Raw genomic sequence first — 19,157 nt, 5'->3', positions numbered from 1 at the left:
CAACTGGTGCCGAAACACAATGGGCGCAAACAAGACCGCCAGTTCACGTGGCCACTGCAGCCTCCAGACTGTTGTTATGCTAATTAATTCACTTTTAGTTCATGAATCATTTTTATCTCAACCAGTCAAAGAGGTGTGACCTCATCCTTTGGATTTTCTTTGCACAAAGCTGAAAAAAACCACAGCTGATTCTCAGTTTTGCTTGAAAAACATCCCAGCAGCACAGAGATGATCTCCACAGGTCTCCACTGACTGAAACAAATATACAGCACAGAGTTTTCAAGCCTACATTCACATTTTTTTTTTAGTAAAAACTCTACCAATACGAAGAAGAAGAAGAAATCCATGCTCTAGATTTTAATATGAGATTTTCTCTGTCCGTCTCCTGCAGATGTCTCACACAGCCACCAGTGCCTTCTGCCGCTCCATCAAGCTGCAGTGTGAGCTTTACCCGTCCAGAGAGGTTGCCATCTGCTTGGACCCATACTGCGGCCTGGGCTTTGTCCTCTGGTGCCTTTGCAGGTCGGGAATCTGAGTTCTTAGTTCTTATTTTGATCTAAAATTGAAGTTTTTAGCATGTCTTACTTTCTAAATGTTCCTGTTTGAGGTTTTTATGTGACCAAACTGTTTCTGTTTTCTCTGCTCTTTATGTTTCAGTATAATAAATAATCACTAGTTTGTCTTTTCCTTTGTATTCATGACTGACATGTTTGTAGATCTTTAATCATGTGCAGTCTCGCCGTACTCAACGCTCTCCTCTCTGCAGTGTGTACTCAGGTCACCAGTCCATCCTGATCCCTCCGTCCGAGCTGGAAGTGAACCCGGCTCTCTGGCTGTCAGCCGTCAGTCAGTACAAAGTTCGCGACACCTTCTGCTCCTACAGCGTCATGGAGCTCTGCACCAAAGGCCTCGGCCTGCAGACGGACTCGCTGAAGGTAAAGCGTGGCGGGCGGCTCCGTCTCACGGAAACCTTGGTTGAATTTAGTGACCGACAAACCTTCTGACTCGGTGAAATCCTTTCTGTCCCATCAGGCTCGAGGGCTGGACTTGTCTCGCGTGAGGACCTGCGTGGTTGTAGCAGAGGAGCGTCCCAGGATAGCCCTGACGCAGTCCTTCTCCAAACTCTTCAAGGACCTGGGACTCCACCCCCGAGCCGTCAGCACCTCCTTCGGCTGCAGGGTCAACCTGGCAATCTGCCTGCAGGTCTGTCCGACTTTCTGCTTCTGCTTTGCCTTTGAGCATTTCTTGGGGTCACGTTTAAAAACCTAGCTGGTTTTTTTTCTAGGACAGGGTTGTTATCACCTGTTGTGCTCGATATTTGGTATTTTGACCTCAAGAAAGAATTCAGAAAGCACCTCAAACCCTCACTGTGGCGTCTGCAGTTTAAGTACATGTGAAACAAGTTGCTCATTAACAAAAACTAAGATCTGATACAAACGAGGACTCAAACATGTGAAAACTCCAATGTTAGAAGTTTGTAACTGAGAAAGGAACATTTACATCATCTTCATCACATGAGTGCAGTATGTGCAGATCAAACTTTAGTATTTTCACATATCAGCCTGAGATTTTGCAGAGTTGTGGGTATCAGAGAATTTATCCTTTCATATTTAATGATACAAGGGTATTCTTGCGTTTAAGCCGTTAACCACAGTTCTCGGATCCCTACATCAGAAATTATTATGCATTAAGTAGAAAAGTGTGAAACTGGGTGGAAACCAACCAAATATCTGCTCCAACGACATTAACTCTGTCATACTCAGATGAACACGAGGGAAATTCAACTTAATAGCAGATAAATCACATTAAACCGAGGCTGTGGTTATATCTGCTCGTCTACTTTAATCCATGAGCTATAAGAAGGATCTTGTCCGTTATCTGGCTGAGCAGATGGTCGTCACTGTCAGTCCATCATAAGTGCAGACGACGGTCTTGATGTGTTACACCTTGAGAGTCTGGAGTAGGAGAAATGTTGAACTGTTTGATGACAACAAAGGGCTCCAAGCAACAGTGACCATAACAGTACAGAAAATAAGTGTTTATATGAGTCCAGCTGAAGTAAACCAGCAGACGTGCGTCACATTTCAGGCACTGTGGTACAAAGCACGGTTGATATCTTAAAGAAGGTTTGTCAAAGAACATATGTGGAGCTTTCCTGTTTTTCACGTGTCTAGGATCTATGCAACGGCTGCACGCACTTGGAAATTTGAAAAAGAACAAAACATATGGAATATGAACTTTGGATCCTGTGCTTCAGTCTGTTTTCTGGTATAAAATACTGTAAAGTGATTACAGTAATAAGGATTGATCACCTCCAGTGAGATCTTCTGGGAAAGCCAGTCAGAGGAAGCTGTTTTGCTTGGTTTGGTTTATTCATCCAACTGCTGTGTTTCATATTTTTCCTTATATGAAAGTACCTGTAGGACTGCTTGTATGGTGCAGTCTGAATAATAAGCTCTGAGCTGTCCTTGGTGAACGGCGTGTTTACACCACTATCTTTGGTACTGGGTGTGTCCCAGATCTGGGTATCAGAATGAAATCAAAGAGTTGAGATGACTGAAGATATAGGATTTTAAAATATCCGTCTTTTAGTGTTTGCCCCTGAGCGAAGGTTAAAGAGTCTTAGACCTACAGATGTGGTCAGAAGTTTACATCTACTCCAGCTGTTTTTTTAAATATCCAGCCAGGATGATGCCAGAAGCTTGTTGATGGCTACCACACGGTCTGGTTGAGTTCTGACTACCTTCCCTCTCTTCGGTATCATCCTCGCTACACTTCTTCAGTCCGAATGACATTCCGACGTCATGGTGGTGTGAATCGATGTCTCGTTCACTCTTAGCATACAACTCGATGTGTACATGCCATCTGTGTGGCTGACAACTGCTCCACTTAGTAGCCAGTCTTGTTAATGATCTGACTGAGGGGGTTCAGGCTTATGCAGAACAGCTATATCTCAGGACCGGCGTAGGTGTGAACCTTGTCAGGGCCTGTCCCTGTCTTTGATATCTGCCACTGTGATGGTTACTGGAGCCTGTTGTTAGATCCACTTGCCACTGAGCTTGTCCTGTCCTCTTTCAGTATGCTCTGTCTCATATTATTTCCCTGCCACTGTGTGGAACAGCTGGTTTCTCCTGCCTTCTAGCTCTTTCTCCTTAAACGGCGGCCAAGTTCAGCTTCCAGCTCCTCCCTCCATCAGTGTAGATCAGCTGGTTAGTAGGTATTGTCTGTAGTGCTGTTGGTAACCTATCCAACTGTAACTCAACCATCACTTGGGGCTTGGTACCCAATCTCGGGGTGGGGGTGATGATATCATCATAGCATGTTTGTTGTTGGGTATCAAAGATTCCATTTAACCCCGTCTGCTGGGGTTACTTGTGTAGTAGTGTTCCAACAGCGCCCTATTTTCGTCTAGTCTTCCAGTAGCCACTTCCTCAGGGTGCCCTGGCTCCTCCACACCTGATCTGAGCCGGTGTGACTTAATGCTTCAGGTAGGCTTGGTTAGACATGGGGGGGTCTAGCCTAGGACCCTTACTGGATACAGACGCCCCGGGAATTCGAACTTGCGACTCCCGCTCCTGGATGTGTAGTCTTAACACTACGCTATCCAGCTGCACGGATAGCTGCACGGATAGCAGCTTTATATATATATATATATATATATATATATATATATATATATATATAAACTTTTGCCACAATCCAAGGTAAATTTCAACTTGTGCACCTTATTCTTGTTTTTTCGAAACAGGTCATTCATGTTCATCATGAGTGGATGTAAACGTCTGACTAGAGCTGGGCGATATATCGAGTTTTTTAAAAAATATCGATATATTTTTATACGAGATATAAGATGTGACAATATCCTTTATATCGATATAGTCTATGTTACGTTATAATTATAGTTGCGGAGCCGCAAGTTTGCCTCTCTGTCATCCACTTTTGTCTCTATGCAACGTTACTCGACCTCGCCTCTCCTTCACTGAACACAACTCCCCCTCCTCCCCATCGCTTCACCTGCAGGCAGCGACAAGATGGACACGGCAAATGTCCGTTAATGAGTTACTGCGCATCGCCCCGTGCGTGGGGCTGGACAGTGTTAACGAGCTAGCCACGCTAACGCCATGCACGGCCTGAAATCCTTTCATCTTCTCAAAAGTTGACTGCGCGCCTTTTGTATGAATTCTGGTTGTGCTTGATGACCGCGAACCGATTTTATGTGATACACAGCGCTCAGCAGTCTGTCAAAAAATGTTTTAGTTCGACTTTGGTAAGCTACGGAGCTGCACCGCTTGATGGATTGTCGGAGCATTACGGCTACCGAGGAGCCTCGCGGAGTGATATGTACTGTGCTTCAACGTAAATATTACCGTATTGTGTGGGTATAAGGAAGTTATGCAGGCTTGTTTGCACAACAAGGCTAAATAATTATATAAACTTTTCTGAATCTAAATAGTGGACTTTGGTAGAATAAAAAAAAAAAGTGTAGTGCAGGTCTATGATGATTTTTAGTGCTACTATCATCTACTTTTGATTCTGGTTCTGTTTTGGTTAAGTCTTAAGTAGTCCTGATATTGAACTGTTGTAGTCCTGTTTTAATTCTGGATCAGTTCTGGGTCTGGTTGAATTGGGGTTTAGTCCTGTGTCTTGATACAGCCCCACTTTGTTCTGCCTTGCTGCTTAATTAAAAACTAGTTTAAGGTGTCCTGCATATGTGATTTTTTTTTTTTTTCCTATATGAAGTCATTCTTTTTGAACAAAACTCAAACCAGAGCCTATTAATCTTTCAGTCATTTCTACCCTCACTTAATTTCCTTTTGCTGCTCAGCTCTCACACAGTGGCTTAGCTATGCTCCAATCCCTCCATATTGTGGCCAATCACATGCGAGGATATAGGATAACATCATTATGTGAAAAACAGAGAGGGAGAGACGCGACAGTCAAGTGGAGCATGCATCTGTCCTCTCAGTAAGTGAGTGAGACAGTAGACAGCGGTGAGGAGGGCTGTGCAAAAGCAAAAACACATAAATATGCCTGACACCTGTAAACGTAGCAGCATCTGGCTGCAGTTTAAAGACTTTTTTTGTCTCGGTCTTGGTCTTGTCTTGGTCTCGATACCCTCTGGTCTTGGTCTTGTCTTGGTCTCGATACCCTCTGGTCTTGGTCTTGTCTTGGTCTCGGATTAGGCGGTCTTGACTACAAGTCTATGTAATAGGGAAAGAGGAAATGCACCTTAAGGGAATGTTGTGCTTCAAGCATGCAAAACATTTGTTGCATTAGATGCCAGTAAGGAGAGGGAGTTTTCTGTAAGAGCAGTTTATGTAATTTCCTGAAAGTAACAAAAAAAACACATATAGTACACTTGGTTTCTTTTTTAATTATATTGCTTCCTGAGCTTTTAAAATTTTTTTTTATGATTGCTATAATCAGCATTAACCATGTTGGTGTTGGCGCAGGATGATGTGCAGTGTTGATGTTCCTTTATTTGGCTTTTTCCCCTCATATCTTTCTCAACCAGCCAAAGGACAAAAAAGGTTAACTGTGTTAGTGTTTATTCCCAGCTTTCTCCCACAATCCAAAGACATCCATTTTTTTTAAAGTGAGATGCTGATTATGAAGGAATTTTAGCATAATTTAGTATATTTATCCAATAGGTTTATCTAAAATGTCCATCATTTCTTTTTTATCTAAGAATCTGAGAAATCTGGGTGAAAATATAAAAATGACTCATGTACAGTTTTGTTCATAGTGTGAAAAGCAAAAAGAAAAAATGAAGTGTTTTTGTTAGAATTAGTGGTTGATGTGAGTTGGAGGGAAAATCTGTGATTATTTTATGTGTTTTGTGAAAGTTTGTTGTATAAAACTTGCTGCTTATAGATTTCAGGTCATACAAGGATTAATAAATACTGTGTAGACTTGCTTATACATGTTAAGAATACATCAATACAATACATGCTGACAGGATGTAGTCTGTTCAGGGCTCGCAAAATTTCCAAATCCCTGGTCGCCCTTTGGGCAGGGCCTCTTAAGTTTTTGGTAGCCCAAAATAAATTTAAGTAGCCCGAATAAAAAAGAGAGCAATTTTTGGATTGATGTTTTGTTTCCTGTTTTGTTTCCTTTACAATATTATACATTAAAGTATAATATTGTAACGGAAACAAAACATTAATCAAACAATTGTTGAAACACATATTACAACATCAACTCAAATACTTGGTTCTAATTGAACAGAAATTTCTATGAACTTGTAAGAACTGTGTAGAACATGAATCAGTCTGTGTCAGATCCTGAATTTGAAATTTCCACTGAAGTCACGGCTAAGAGATAAGTGGAACCAAGATCTAGAACATTTGCTTTTTGAAGTTTGCAAAGACTGCTAAATTTTGCCAGTGGTAGTTCACTCTTTGCAACATAGCACGCTGTTCTAAACAGATTTTTCAGGTTTATTTTTAGTATGTTCTTTGCAATTGGTGTTTGTTCTGGGAAAGATATTACAGACTGAGCAATAATGCATTTCTTGCATTTCTCATGGGTTCTAATGGGAGTCTTTCTTAAAATTACTGGTCCCAGTAACAAAGGCGCTTGTCGACTCAGAAATCAAGGGAAAACCAACAACACACCCGGCAGAACATTATGTTATTTACAGGGGTACACATAAGTGGTCCGCATGTGCACATTCGCTGTCAAAATAAAAAACGCGCACCAGATAAGAAGTTGCAACGCGCGTTTGCGTACATATAAAAGGCACTGTTTTTGTCCGCTAGAGTGGGATTTTCACGGCATATTCTGCACCACATCTCTGTGCGTTCATCATTTCTTTGAAGCCAGCTCACCTCCTGCAACCACTTTTCCGAGAATACGCGCTTCTTTTGCGGTTCGGACTCCTTCTGACATTTCTTTGGAGGTGGAGGAACACCAAAGTAATTGCTTAAAGGAGCTTGCGTCGACATCTTTAAGAGTTCTAAACAAATGTCTGTCCTCCTCCAGAAAATCTTATGTACGCAAATGCGCGTTGCAACTTCTTATCTGATGGGCGTCTTTTATTTTGACAGCGAATGCGCACCTGTGGCCCACTTATGTTCACCCCTGGTTATTTAGCTTGTTATATTCCAGCCATTCTATTATGGTGATGTATCATAGAACTGCACTATATCGTGTATGTAAGTTTCTAAGGTCTCTGCCAATTTATATTTGCAGAGATGTTCATTTGATTGCAACAGCAGTAGGAATCAGCAGTAACAAGAGTAGGACAGCTAAGCTAATTATGGTTAAACATTTGGAATTTAGTGAAAGCAAAAATTGACATTGCAAAAATGGATAGGTTTGTTTAGAAAGTCAGCTATGACATTTAGCTTTTTGTGTTCGTCCCAAGTAGGAGATTTTGAATTGAGTCTAAATTGACCGCAAATTTACGTAACTACTAAAATCAAACAGGCTATCACTGAAGCAGTCGAGGAAGTACTTTTGAGGTCTCAGTCATAGGTATTAATGTAAAATCTAACATTATCCTAACCTTATATTTTTGTAAAAGGCAAAATTGACTTTTTGGGGGGAAAAGTGTTTCATGTCTGTAAGTTAAAATTGTTGTTTTTGTTGTTTCCTGATTTATAAGAATTGGGAGAACAATTACATGCAAACAAAATGATACATTTTGGTTGTCCATGTTTGGTGTCGCTTTGGGCTTAGGGTAATCACTGACGATGACTTACACCTAAAAGAGTTCAAACTGAGAAAACGTTGCTCTAAAACATGTTGACATGGCAATGAAAATGAACAATAATCAAAATTGATCATGCAAACTAAAAGACTAAAACTTAGTATGTTTCTCTTGTTACTTCATTAGCCTCAGTGTTCTCAGATCATTCTTTACATAAAAGCACCCAGTTGTCTTGCAAAAAGTATGTAGTGTTAGTGAAATCACACACATTCAAAGATGCTGGTAGTTATTGTTTCAAATGCCTATTTCATCACACCCAGGCTAAATTCATCTAAGGGAGTATGAAAGAGATTATCTGGATGCTGAAATGATTGTTAAAATACATTAGGCCAATAATAGTAGACCTGTGCTACATTTGTCCAGGTAGGCAATACATATTTCTGCATAAGAGATACACGAGACACCCTTTAAATGAGCAAATTTCATGCTTAAAACATGGAAATGCAGCCAAAATGGACCATACAATGGCCTCAGTGAACACATCAGCACATAAGTAGAGATGAGGAAACACAATCACATTAGATATTAAAATTACTATGAGTAAATTATATATATTCTCTATTCTTCAAACCATGTAACAATATGATAATCACGCATGAGAACGACATTTCCAGTTATAGAAATTTATTTTTTCAATATTAAAGAAACCAATTATGTGAATAAAAGCTCACCACAAGAACATCTCCCAGCCCAGTCTTACAAAGTTGCAATCAGGCAAACAGATGAATGCATTCGTTCAGTGATATGAATGATGGACAATAAAAACTGGGTATGGAACATGAACTGTTGGTGAGCTAAAAAACATCCTGGTGCTGATGCTTGTCATTGAACTTTTTGGACAGAGCTCTTGATTGAAATGCGTACACCGTTGTGTGTAGGCATTTCAGTCCAGATGTTATGGAGTTCAGTTCAGCTAAGATGTATTTCTAAAGCACCGGATCGCAAAAATAGCCACTTCACGGCTGTTTATATTGTAAGGTAAAGACCATACAATGTAAGAGAAAACCCCAACAATCAGATGATCCCCAGTGAGCAAACCCTTGATGACAGTGTCTGTGAAGGTTCTCAGTCATCAAGGCCATAGTAGTCTAGGAGCTTGGAAAGAAAAGCGCCTGGACTTCTTTAAGTTAAACTTAAAGAGTCCAGGCGCTTTTCTTTCCAAGCTCCTAGACTTGGTGACGGTGGGAAAGAAAACTCCCTTTAACAGGAAGAAACTTTCAGCAGAACCCGGCTCAGTGAGGGGCGGCCATCTGCCTCGACGGTTGGGGGCACAGCTGTTATAAACCCTGACGCAGCATAGCTTCTAAGTCTGAAGGTAAATACCTTAAACCTGCACTCTATGCAGGACACCAGGTGATGACAAGACTTACAGTACTATAGGAGTCTATGCAGAAACTGTTTTCTCTCTGAATCTCTGTAGTTTTTGCTACTGAGTGTCTGGGCACAGTCACTCATTTTGGGCCAATTAAGTCAAATGTCCATTGTCTAAGTTATACCCACCCCCCTCCCCCCTCCCTATTTATCCTGCGTTAACCAGGTTTAATAGGGAGTGCCAAAGTCGTAGTTGTGCTAAAATTCCTCGAATTCTCCTCGGAGATTTTCGAGCAGCTGACTTTGTTCTTGAAAGTTTTTTCAATTTGTCTCATCGCTTCCCGTCCATTCCACACCTTTTGGTAAGGCCACTAACCTTATTTTCTAAGGCCTTATTTTGTTGTAAGAGTGCGTTAACTTGGACATCGTAGTTGTTTATCAGACTGTTATATTCTTCCTGTGAAACTTTGGGAGTCTGAGCTTGGGTTTGCAACGCCATGTCTTTTGCTTTCATGGCTTCCTGTACATCACACAGATTTTTCTTGACCTGTTCAAGCTCTCTTTTCAGTGCCTCACATTCATGGCACAACAACTCCTTTTCTCTGTTGATCACGTTCAAATAATGTTCAGAGTCTTTCTCAGTGGCTTTGAACATCCGTGATTCTCCTTTCACACCCTCATCATGTGGTTTCAGTTCTTTTTGACAATCATCACTCCTTTTGGAAGGCTCCTGGAGGTCCTGTTCAAGAAGTTCGTTATGTATGTCAGTTTCATGTGCAAAGCATTGGAGTTCCAGGGTCTGTCTGAGCTGTGCACTGTTCGTTGTTTTGTTTTCCTCATTCATGATCCTTTTTCTTTCTTCACTCTCTTGTAACTCTTTAAAGGCTGTGTTTGCCTGATGGAGCTCATTTTTAACAGCCTGTATTTGCTGTTGCATGTCATCTTTTTCCTTTTCAAAGTCCTTTTTCAGCTCACACATGCGTTTTATCATCACATCATTTTCATTTTTTAAAGACTGGTTGTCCTTTTCCATGTCTCCCACTTTTATAACCAAGCCTGCCTTGTCACTTTGCAACTCTCTGATTTCATCCTGCATTTCCTGCATCGCCTCTTTCTGTTGCTGAATTTCTTTGGTATTGGAGCTTTTTAAATCCCGTAGAATTCCGTTCCAAAATTCAAGGTCTTGAATTCTGAAGTGAAATGTTTCGTTCTCTAGTTGCAGGTCTCTTTTCCTCTTGTTTTTAGAACCCACTTTGTTTGAAAAGAACTTCAATGTTTTTGGAGAATTTTGTTCTCATTTATGAGCTCTCTTTTTGCTGCTTAAGGTCGGCGTTCTCGACTTTAAGGTCACGTATGGTAGAGTTTTGTTGTTTGAGAGTTTTATTCTCATTTTTGAGCTCTTTGATTTGCTGTTTAAGTTTTTCGTTCTCGGCTCTCAGGTTGCATACAACAGGATTTGACAGACTCATATTTCAAATTGAAGTTGATGCTAAATCTCTGTACTAACTTAAAGATTTTTTAAAAATACTGTCAACTGTGTGAGAAACAAGTTTTGAGTATTTTAAGTGTTTTCCTGCCTAGTGAATTTTTCCACTATCTTTGAAAGACTGACAAGAATGGGAACCTTTCCCCTATTTAGGGGTTTTAGTGTGCTGATGTCATAAAGAAAGATGATAGATCAAAGGGATCAAAGGGATTTTGGTGGAATGTCACTGTGTCTGGTCTGGGCAGTTGGCTAATTGAATAATAACAAAATGCAGACTTATGGTTATTGTAATTGATGATGGTTACATGAATTATAAACACCCAATAAATATTATTTAGAAAACCAACTGTGGTGGAGGAGTGGTCCCTGGCTCAGCCGCAGGGGAGGAGTGATGCAGTGAGCTCAAGGGGGCGGTGCCAGGGAGGCTGGAGGGACAGGTGGAGATGATTTGGCTAACGAGGTTTTCCTTTTTATATAGTCAAGCCGGAGACCAGAGTGAGCAGAAGCGTGTGCAGAAGACCAACTGGAGAGTTGGTGAACAGGTTGGCAAACCATGAAAGACATATGTGTGGTGCTTCAACAAACACTCCTCCAGACTGATCAACATAACAGTGTGTCGGGCTGACCTTTATACAAACAAACCAAAAGAACAAAAACATGTCATTGTGACGCTTTGGCAAATACTACATTGGTCAACTGATGGGCCGTAAGCATCTGTCAGGTTCTTTGACAGTTAGTGTTGCCTACAGTAGAGCTGGGCGATATATCGAGTTTTTTTTTTTTTTTTAATATCGATATATTTTTATACGAGATATAAGATGTGACAATATCCTTTATATCGATATAGTCTATGTTGCGTTATAATTATAGTTGCGGAGCCGCAAGTTTGCCTCTCTGTCATCCACTTTTGTCTCTATGCAACGTTACTCGACCTCGCCTCTCCTTCACTGAACACAACTCCCCCTCCTCCCCATCGCTTCACCTGCAGGCAGCGACAAGATGGACACGACAAATGTCCGTTAATGAGTAACTGCGCATCGCCCCGTGCGTGGGGCTGGACGGTGTCAACATGTTAACGAGCTAGCCACGCTAACGAGCTAGCCACGCTAACGCCATGCACGGCCTGAAATCCTTTCATCTTCTCAAAAGTTGACTGCGCGCCTTTTGTATGAATTCTGGTTGTGCTTGATGACCGTGAACCGATTTTATGTGATACACAGCGCTCAGCAATCTGTCAAAAAATGTTTTAGTTTGACTTTGGTAAGCTACGGAGCTGCACCGCTTGATGGATTGTCGGAGCATTGCGGCTATGGAGCCTCGCGGAGTGATACGTACTGTGCTTCAACGTAATATTACCGTATTGTGTGCAGGGCTGGACTGGGACAAAAAATCGGCCCGGGCATTTTGACTAGAGACCGGCCCACCAGGATAGAGATTGAAAATGTGACGTCATTCAGAGGTAAAACCGCAAAGGATTCTGGGAACTTGAGGCAAGAGGTACTAGCGCACGCAGGCTTTCAATTGAACTCAGTTACACAGCGATAAAAAGAAACCAAAAAATGGCAAGAAGCTGTTGTATTATTAACTGCAATAGCCGGTCGCATGACAGCCACGGGAAGCCGACGGGTAAAGAGATCGTTTTTTTTATCGGATTACATTGTTGAAGAGAAATTTTTTAAGCCATGTTTCCGAAGTTAGAGCCGACAGATGGTCTGGATATACCAAATATAACGTCTCAGAACACTCCAGCTCACATGTTAGTCTGCTCCAAGCATTCCCACAAAGGTCAGTGTTTTGTAGTAGTTAATACGTCACTTTTCTTAACATAATTGGTGATATAGGTTACAAGCAAGTCTGGCACTGAACAGAAATTGTGGCGCTATGCTTCTTTGTTTATTGTGCATAAATAGTGAATTGTCCTGACACAATATTGCGTTTCGCTTCTGTTATTACCACGGTACATTGACAAAAACATATACTTTTATTCACAGGATAAAACAGTTGTTTTGTATCACTAATTGTCCAGTGCGATTACAGCATACAATATTATTGTCACTGCTACATTTCTGTAATGCGTACCAGAAATTATTTCCACTACTAATTAATTACCGTTGAGCTCAAAGGTCCTATTAATAAACGGTTAACGATTGTGTATTTATGATGACGATTTGTGAGACTGGTAAACTTACCTTTGTTTGTATGATGGTCTTTCGTTCTACACGGTGTATTTCAAGGTCCTGTACCCATCCGTCGGTAAACTGTACCTGGGCTTGTTGCAGTGACCTGAAGTTACTAAAAACTTCATGAGTGTATGCACTCACTCCAAGAACCGTATAATTATAAATCTGAGCGTGGTGAAAGTTGGGCAGCACGCTAACGTCTTTTGTCCACTCTGTGTGCTCGTAAGGGTCTGACCCTTTCACTCCTTTGATTTTTCCTCCTATCTTTTCTTTGCCTTTTCGTCGAGTCTGTCTTTATACGGTCCGGCATTGTTCTCCTAGTTTTGTACATTCCTTTTTGTGCGGCAAAGAAAAACCAAGAAGGTATTGGAACCGGAGAATGAACGTTTTGCGGTGCTGCAAATGCTTGCATTTGATGCGGTACTTGGATTGTTTTGCCTCGAGTTCCCGGCATGCAATGCGCGAAAGTCACGTGATCTGTCAATCGCTATAGGAAAAACCTTGAATTAAGACCAAGAACACTAGAGGTGAGACATGATCATTAATTAATATTAAAATTAATAAATGACAGATTTAGTGATATTTTCATAAACACCTCCTTTCCTTTTTTGTTCTCCATTTTCTTTAGTTCCTCTATAAGATTGCTAAACAAGGGGAGGGTGCATCCGGCCTCCTCGGCTGTAATTGGTCCAGCCCAGAGTCGATCATGACCAATTGGCCAATCCAACACCTTTCATACCCTTCCCAAAAAAAAAAAAAGTCCATCGGCCCATAAAAACAAAAAATCCCCAGCGGCCCACCGGGCAAATGCCCGGTATGCCCGATGGCCAGTCCAGCTCTGATTGTGTGTGTATAAGGACCATAAATGGCACCTGTCCAGAGACCTGGTTACGAAGCGGATTTCAAACTCCAGGCTGTCAGTCACGCAGTAGAAGTTGGGAACAGAGCAGCTGTGAAATCTGTCTATGTTATTATGCTCAGCGTCTTTTAGTTTACATTTTGACTGCACAATTGTGAGCTCTTTGTTATGCACAAAACAACATTTTTATTTCATGTACATCTATGCTGTATGTTAATAAAAGTGCCTGTGTGACATCTGGGACACAGCTTTGACTAAGAACTCTCTTTTTGTTCTTACTTTATGGCTTTAAAAAAATATTGAGATATATATCTTATATCGCCATCCAGCTAAAAAATATCGAGATATGAATTTTGGGTCATATTGCCCAGCTCTACGTCTGACCACAGTTGTATGTCCGTACTGCACATAAACAAAAATTATATTTTTTACAGTGTGAAAGATGTCGAGCAGCTCTCACAGCAGTTCTTCTGTGCTCGGTGTTTCTGTTGTTTCTTCGAGGTCTGCTGGGTAAACACTGAGACGCTGAAGATGTTTGATTTCCCCACAATAAAAGATCACAGATATCCAGCCTTAAACGAGTTTTTAACAGTCAGCAAATCTCTGCTGAAGTGCAGTTTTTTTCACAGCTTCGTTTATCACTTGAAGGATTTCTGCAACTCCTGCTCAGCTGAAGCCTTTAAGAGTGTTTGGACGTTTGAATGTGCCGTTTTTACAGATGCGGGGCATTCGTCCAGAACAGTCGGAGAGTTGGACACTAAAAAACAAAAAGCCAGTGTCATTCTCTTCACCAGCAGAGCGGTTTTTCATTTCCTGTATGTCTCAGGTTCAGGACCATCCTCCATTTCAAGCTGATCATTGCTTTTACATTTCAGATCTGATTTGCAGCTTTCAGCCACGTCAGGTTTTAGGAATTAAATGAATTGTTAGAAAAGTTATTATCCATTTTCTTTATGAAATTAAAACCTTTAACGGTTTTACAGACTTAATGGGGAGATATGAATCTCTAATATAATTTAGCCTTTTAATTGTCAGCGAGTTGGATTTGCAGCTGCACGACTCGACGTTAACACAGTCATAACACTGAAATCAGACCGTCACACACTAACTTACTGTAAGCTTTAACTTTGTTTGGCAGCTTTAAATGAGCAGACTAACATTTGGCTGAAGACTCTTTTCTGTTCTTACTGCTTGTTTTGGTTTTCTGAGTTTTACCCTTTTGACATTTTTTTCTTACTTCCTTGTTTTGTGCATAACCCCACCCACATTTCTCATACTTGGTTTTGTCTCCACCCTCCCTCCTTCTTTACTTCCTCTTCTACCCCTTCACTGTCCTCCTCCTCCGCCCCCTCTTTGCTGCTGTAGCCTCACAGGCTGGGAAAACTTGCCGACCAGGTAGGGAACCACCATCAATCTTCCCCGCCCAACAATGATAACCGCCACCATCACCATCACCACCCCACTGCCTGTCAGCACACCTCTCATCAGATGGCTTTAGATCTAAATTTAAGAGACGCTTGGCTGGGTCTCACAGTTATTATCAGGGACACTGGAGCAGCTTTACTCTGTGGATTTCCCCCACTGAGTATTTTGGATTGGCTGAACTGACATGAGATGAATTATTACAGTTTCCAGGAGAAAAACCTCCAAATCTGTAGATGTGTTACTCACAGCTGACACGTCTCCAGTTAGATGAATCATAAATACAGATGATTAACATCTGTTTTGTTCCCAGCCACAAACAGAACAAACAGCAGAACATTTGCAATAAAATCCATCTTAGAATAGATAAAATAAAGCAGCATAGCCACTCTGCTATAACCCACACATTTGTGAAGTAGATCCTTTAGGTGGGCTGCAGAGGAGTACCAGACAACAGTGACTTATCAATCACAAGCTAGCCGCGCCCTGCTTTTACTTTAAATTAGGCCATAATTTATAAAATGCTACACCAAAGAAAACTAGTGATTAAGACCAAAGACTCATTAGGAAACTGTCTTCCAGTGTAATCAGCAGATGAGCAGCGGGTGACGCCCCTCGTTTCTATTTGGAGTCACCCGCTCCCGCTTTCACTTCTTCCGTCTATGCTTCTGCTTTGATTTGCATGTCTGGCTCGATCTTTTTCCTCAAAGAAACAAGCAAGCAAATCTTCCTTTATATGGAAAAAGCATAGAGGTTGTAGCCATAAAACTACTGTATATAAATAGCATAACACTGAGTAAAGAGACAGATGTAAGCAAGTGAAATTATAAAACAATTAAGGAAAGGAATCACCAAACAATCGGGTAGTAAAAAACAATCAGATCTATAAGATTATTAAGACTGTAAAGTAGATAATAATAATTATGATTCAAAGCAATGAGACCAGTGAATATATTAAAAATTCAATTTTATTTATACAGCGATAAATCACAACAATAGTTGCCACAAGGCAGTTTATATTGTAAGGTAGACCGTACAATAATACAGAGAAAACCCAGCAATCATATGACCCCCTATGAGCAAGCACTTTGGCGACAGTGGGAAGGAAAAACTCCCTTTTAACAGGAAGAAACTTCCGGCAGAACCAGGCTCAGGGAGGGGCGGGGCCAGAGAGAAGGAAGACAAAATAAAAATTGATAAAAGGAGAAATAGGAATATCTACAACTAACGTCTAAATAGGAATAATTTCATGTAGTTTTAAACGCCAGTGATGTTGGCACACTCCTGATATGAGTCGGTTGGTTTTCCATTGGTTACATGAAAGGTCAGATGTCTTAAAAGCAAGCGTTAATATTTTTTAAGTTAATGTAACTTAGTACAAGTCAAGCAGAGGTTTAGTCTTGAATAAATAACAAGATTTATTCTACCTTAATTTGAAATGTTAATTTTCTATATCAACAACAAAGCATTTTTTTCCAGTCTGATTATTTTATTATTATTATCATCATCATTATTATTATTATTGTTATTATGACCTGATGATCAGACGGTGCTCACCTCAGAGTTTTACCACATTTTTTATTTTTATTTCAATATTTTACTTAAATAATTTCCACAAACTGTTCTAGGATGACTTTAGTGTTCCAGTTCTAGGCTTTTGGTTTTGTTTCCTTTGCTATCAACAAGCTCGTTAGCCGCAGCAGCTCAGTGCTGTAGCTAACTCCCAGAAATCACGAGTACGTGACGATGCAAGGATACATGTGCATGTGCCTCTCTGTGGTGTGACTGCACACTTATTAGTGATTCCGGCACCAAAGGATGTTTGCTCTGCCTGTTCCATCAAATTTCCCTTTGCCAATAAATCACTGAATAGTCTTGAAGCGGTCGCTGCCTGAAGTCTCATCAGAGAGTTTGCATTTTTGCACTGTGGGTGTGTGGGCGTAAGACTCCCAGCATGCCGCCGTGTGTCCGGTGGTGGGTTTTTAATCCCGGATTAATGGAGGGATGGATGGTGAAGGAGGACCGAGGTCGGAGATGGGGGGGGAATCCTTAATCTCGTTCTTTTTCTCTGTCTTAATTTTTCTTCAGTGATTTCACTCATTCAGAGTACAGCAGTCGGCACAAAGAGATTTGACTGAATGCATGTACAGTGCAACCTTTGTATACTTTAGAAACAGTGAATTTGTCCTGGGTGGGTCGTCACACGGGTATAATCTCTCAGCTACTAATCACTTTCCCCTTTCTTCTTCCCTTTTTCGTTTGCATGTCAATCAAGTAGAATCTGACTTTGCAGAAAGTTTGTTGATGTGCATTTATTTTTTAAATTGTTTGACTGTTTTCCTCTTACAATCACTGCTGTTGCTCCCACATTGTTCTCTCCACCCTGTTGTAAATACTGTAGATCAAGGGTGGGGAACTCCAGGCCTCTAGCGCTGGTGTCCTGCAGGTTTTAGATCTCACCCTGGGTCAACACACCTGCGTGAAATGATTAGTTCATTACCAGGCCTCTGGAGAACTTCAAGACATGTTGAGGAGGTAATTTAGCCATTTAAATCAGCTGTGTTGGATCAAGGACACATCTAAAACCTGCAGGACACCGGCTCTCGAGGCCTGGAGTTCCCCATCCCGGCTGTAGAGGTTCAGGTTCCCGCCTTTCCACCCAAAAACCTTTACACGTCTCCTTCAGTGGAGGGAAAGCTTTTCTTTATGACCACTAATGCACCACACAGCATCCACTGCAGTCTGGTAGGAGTCGATAAGCTGTAGCAGTTTTTGCATAAAAGCCTTTTTTCGAATGAAAAGGACGTTTTGTGAGTCTGTGGTGTTCACACTTTCTTGCTGGTGTTTCTCAGGGCACCTCAGGACCTGACCCCACAACTGTTTATGTTGATATGAGGGCGCTGCGACATGACAGGTAAGTATCTTTGCTGCTTTGTTAGAACTAAGATTAACAGATACTTTTGCAGAAAGATGTTTGGTGTCGGAAACCTCTTAACGATTGCGTAGGTCACCAGTAATTTCCATGAAAGATGCCAACTGCCCTCCAAGCAGTAGTGAAACTGAGAAGCGTGACTGAGACTGGAAATGGAGAATGCTCACACTCAGTCTGTTGCAGCAGTTGGGCTGAAGTTTCACCATTCTGTTTCAGCCCTTTCTCAGCATCTTCCATGTGTCCAATTTAACTTTGTGAGAGTCAGAAACCGCTCATCCAGCAGCTAATAAAAAATTTCCCTGTCAGTGGGAGGTTGTTTGGGGCTTGCTGAGCAGCCTTGAGGCCTGTGTGACTGAAGCCTAACTCACTAAGAGCACGTTTACCTTAACTCTAAAACTAAAAAGTAAATATTAAAAGATAAAGAACATCTGTAACTCAGCAGTGCCCCTAGTGGTTTCTGTAACATTTTGGCAGAGTCTAACTAAAAAAGTATCTGTAAGCGTTCTCGTTTATTGATTATTTATTTTATAGATTTCACCAAAGGAAATTTAAAAAATATGATACAAGTTCAAACTCATAAAAACTATATTGTCAGAAGGTTCAACAAACACTCCATTAAAAGGAAAAAATATTTTCTTTCAGTTATTTTATGGCTTAGGTTTCTTCAGGCTGATGGATTTTCATGCTTAGCTTGAGTCAGTAACACCAGCCTTGTGTATTTTTTAGATGTTATCACTGAATCGGTTTTCTGTCCACTCTCACATGGACACAGTCTATTCTGTGCTGTAAAGTCTTCAGTCTGTGTCCTGTGGGATTTCAGCGGCGCCGCAGCGCTCTGCTGGACGGCTTCGCTCATGAAGTTTGTGAATGTGAAGCAGCGGGACGTTTGTGAATGAGAGAGCACGACTCGGCGAGCGCTCTCAGAATAAATAAAGTGCTCAGCAAAGATTGTTATTGTAATGAGAGGCTTATTCTCTGCAGCTAAGAAGCATCGCTGCAGGCTGACTGTAAAAAAGTCTGAATATAATGAGAAGCTGGAAGTTTCTCTGAGACAATATGACATTTTCAGGCGGTCAGCTTGACATCCAGACTGTCACAGCCTCTCCACAGTGTGAGAGGGGTGAACTTCAAAACCCATCAAACCCAGTCTGAGTCACATTTCTTGCTGGGTAACATCGCCATTTGTTTTGCCAGACTTTTGCTTTTCAGAGACGACAGCTCTGACTCTTAATGAACCAACCAGGGCTCAACAT

General features: G+C 41.2%; 1 protein-coding gene across 5 annotated transcripts in view; it reads left to right on the top strand.

Moving 5' to 3' along the window:
* LOC116327403 (disco-interacting protein 2 homolog C) overlaps positions 1-19,157 on the top strand; it is a 226,563-nt gene that overhangs the window by 202,656 nt on the left and 4,750 nt on the right. For 4 of the 5 annotated variants that reach the window (XM_031748990.2, XM_039601846.1, XM_039601844.1 and 1 more), the window contains 5 exons: positions 392-522; positions 767-935; positions 1,033-1,203; positions 14,916-14,945; positions 17,825-17,886. In XM_031748990.2, coding sequence (XP_031604850.2) covers positions 392-522; positions 767-935; positions 1,033-1,203; positions 14,916-14,945; positions 17,825-17,886 — 563 coding nt within the window. The remainder of the gene's footprint in view (positions 1-391; positions 523-766; positions 936-1,032; positions 1,204-14,915; positions 14,946-17,824; positions 17,887-19,157) is intronic. The other variant, XM_039601845.1, reaches the window with a different exon arrangement.

Source organism: Oreochromis aureus, linkage group 18 (assembly GCF_013358895.1).
Source record: "Oreochromis aureus strain Israel breed Guangdong linkage group 18, ZZ_aureus, whole genome shotgun sequence".
Classification (NCBI taxonomy): Eukaryota; Metazoa; Chordata; class Actinopteri; order Cichliformes; family Cichlidae; genus Oreochromis; species Oreochromis aureus.
Note: the sequence above shows the minus strand (reverse complement) of the source record. Positions and strands in the feature narration are given on the sequence as shown.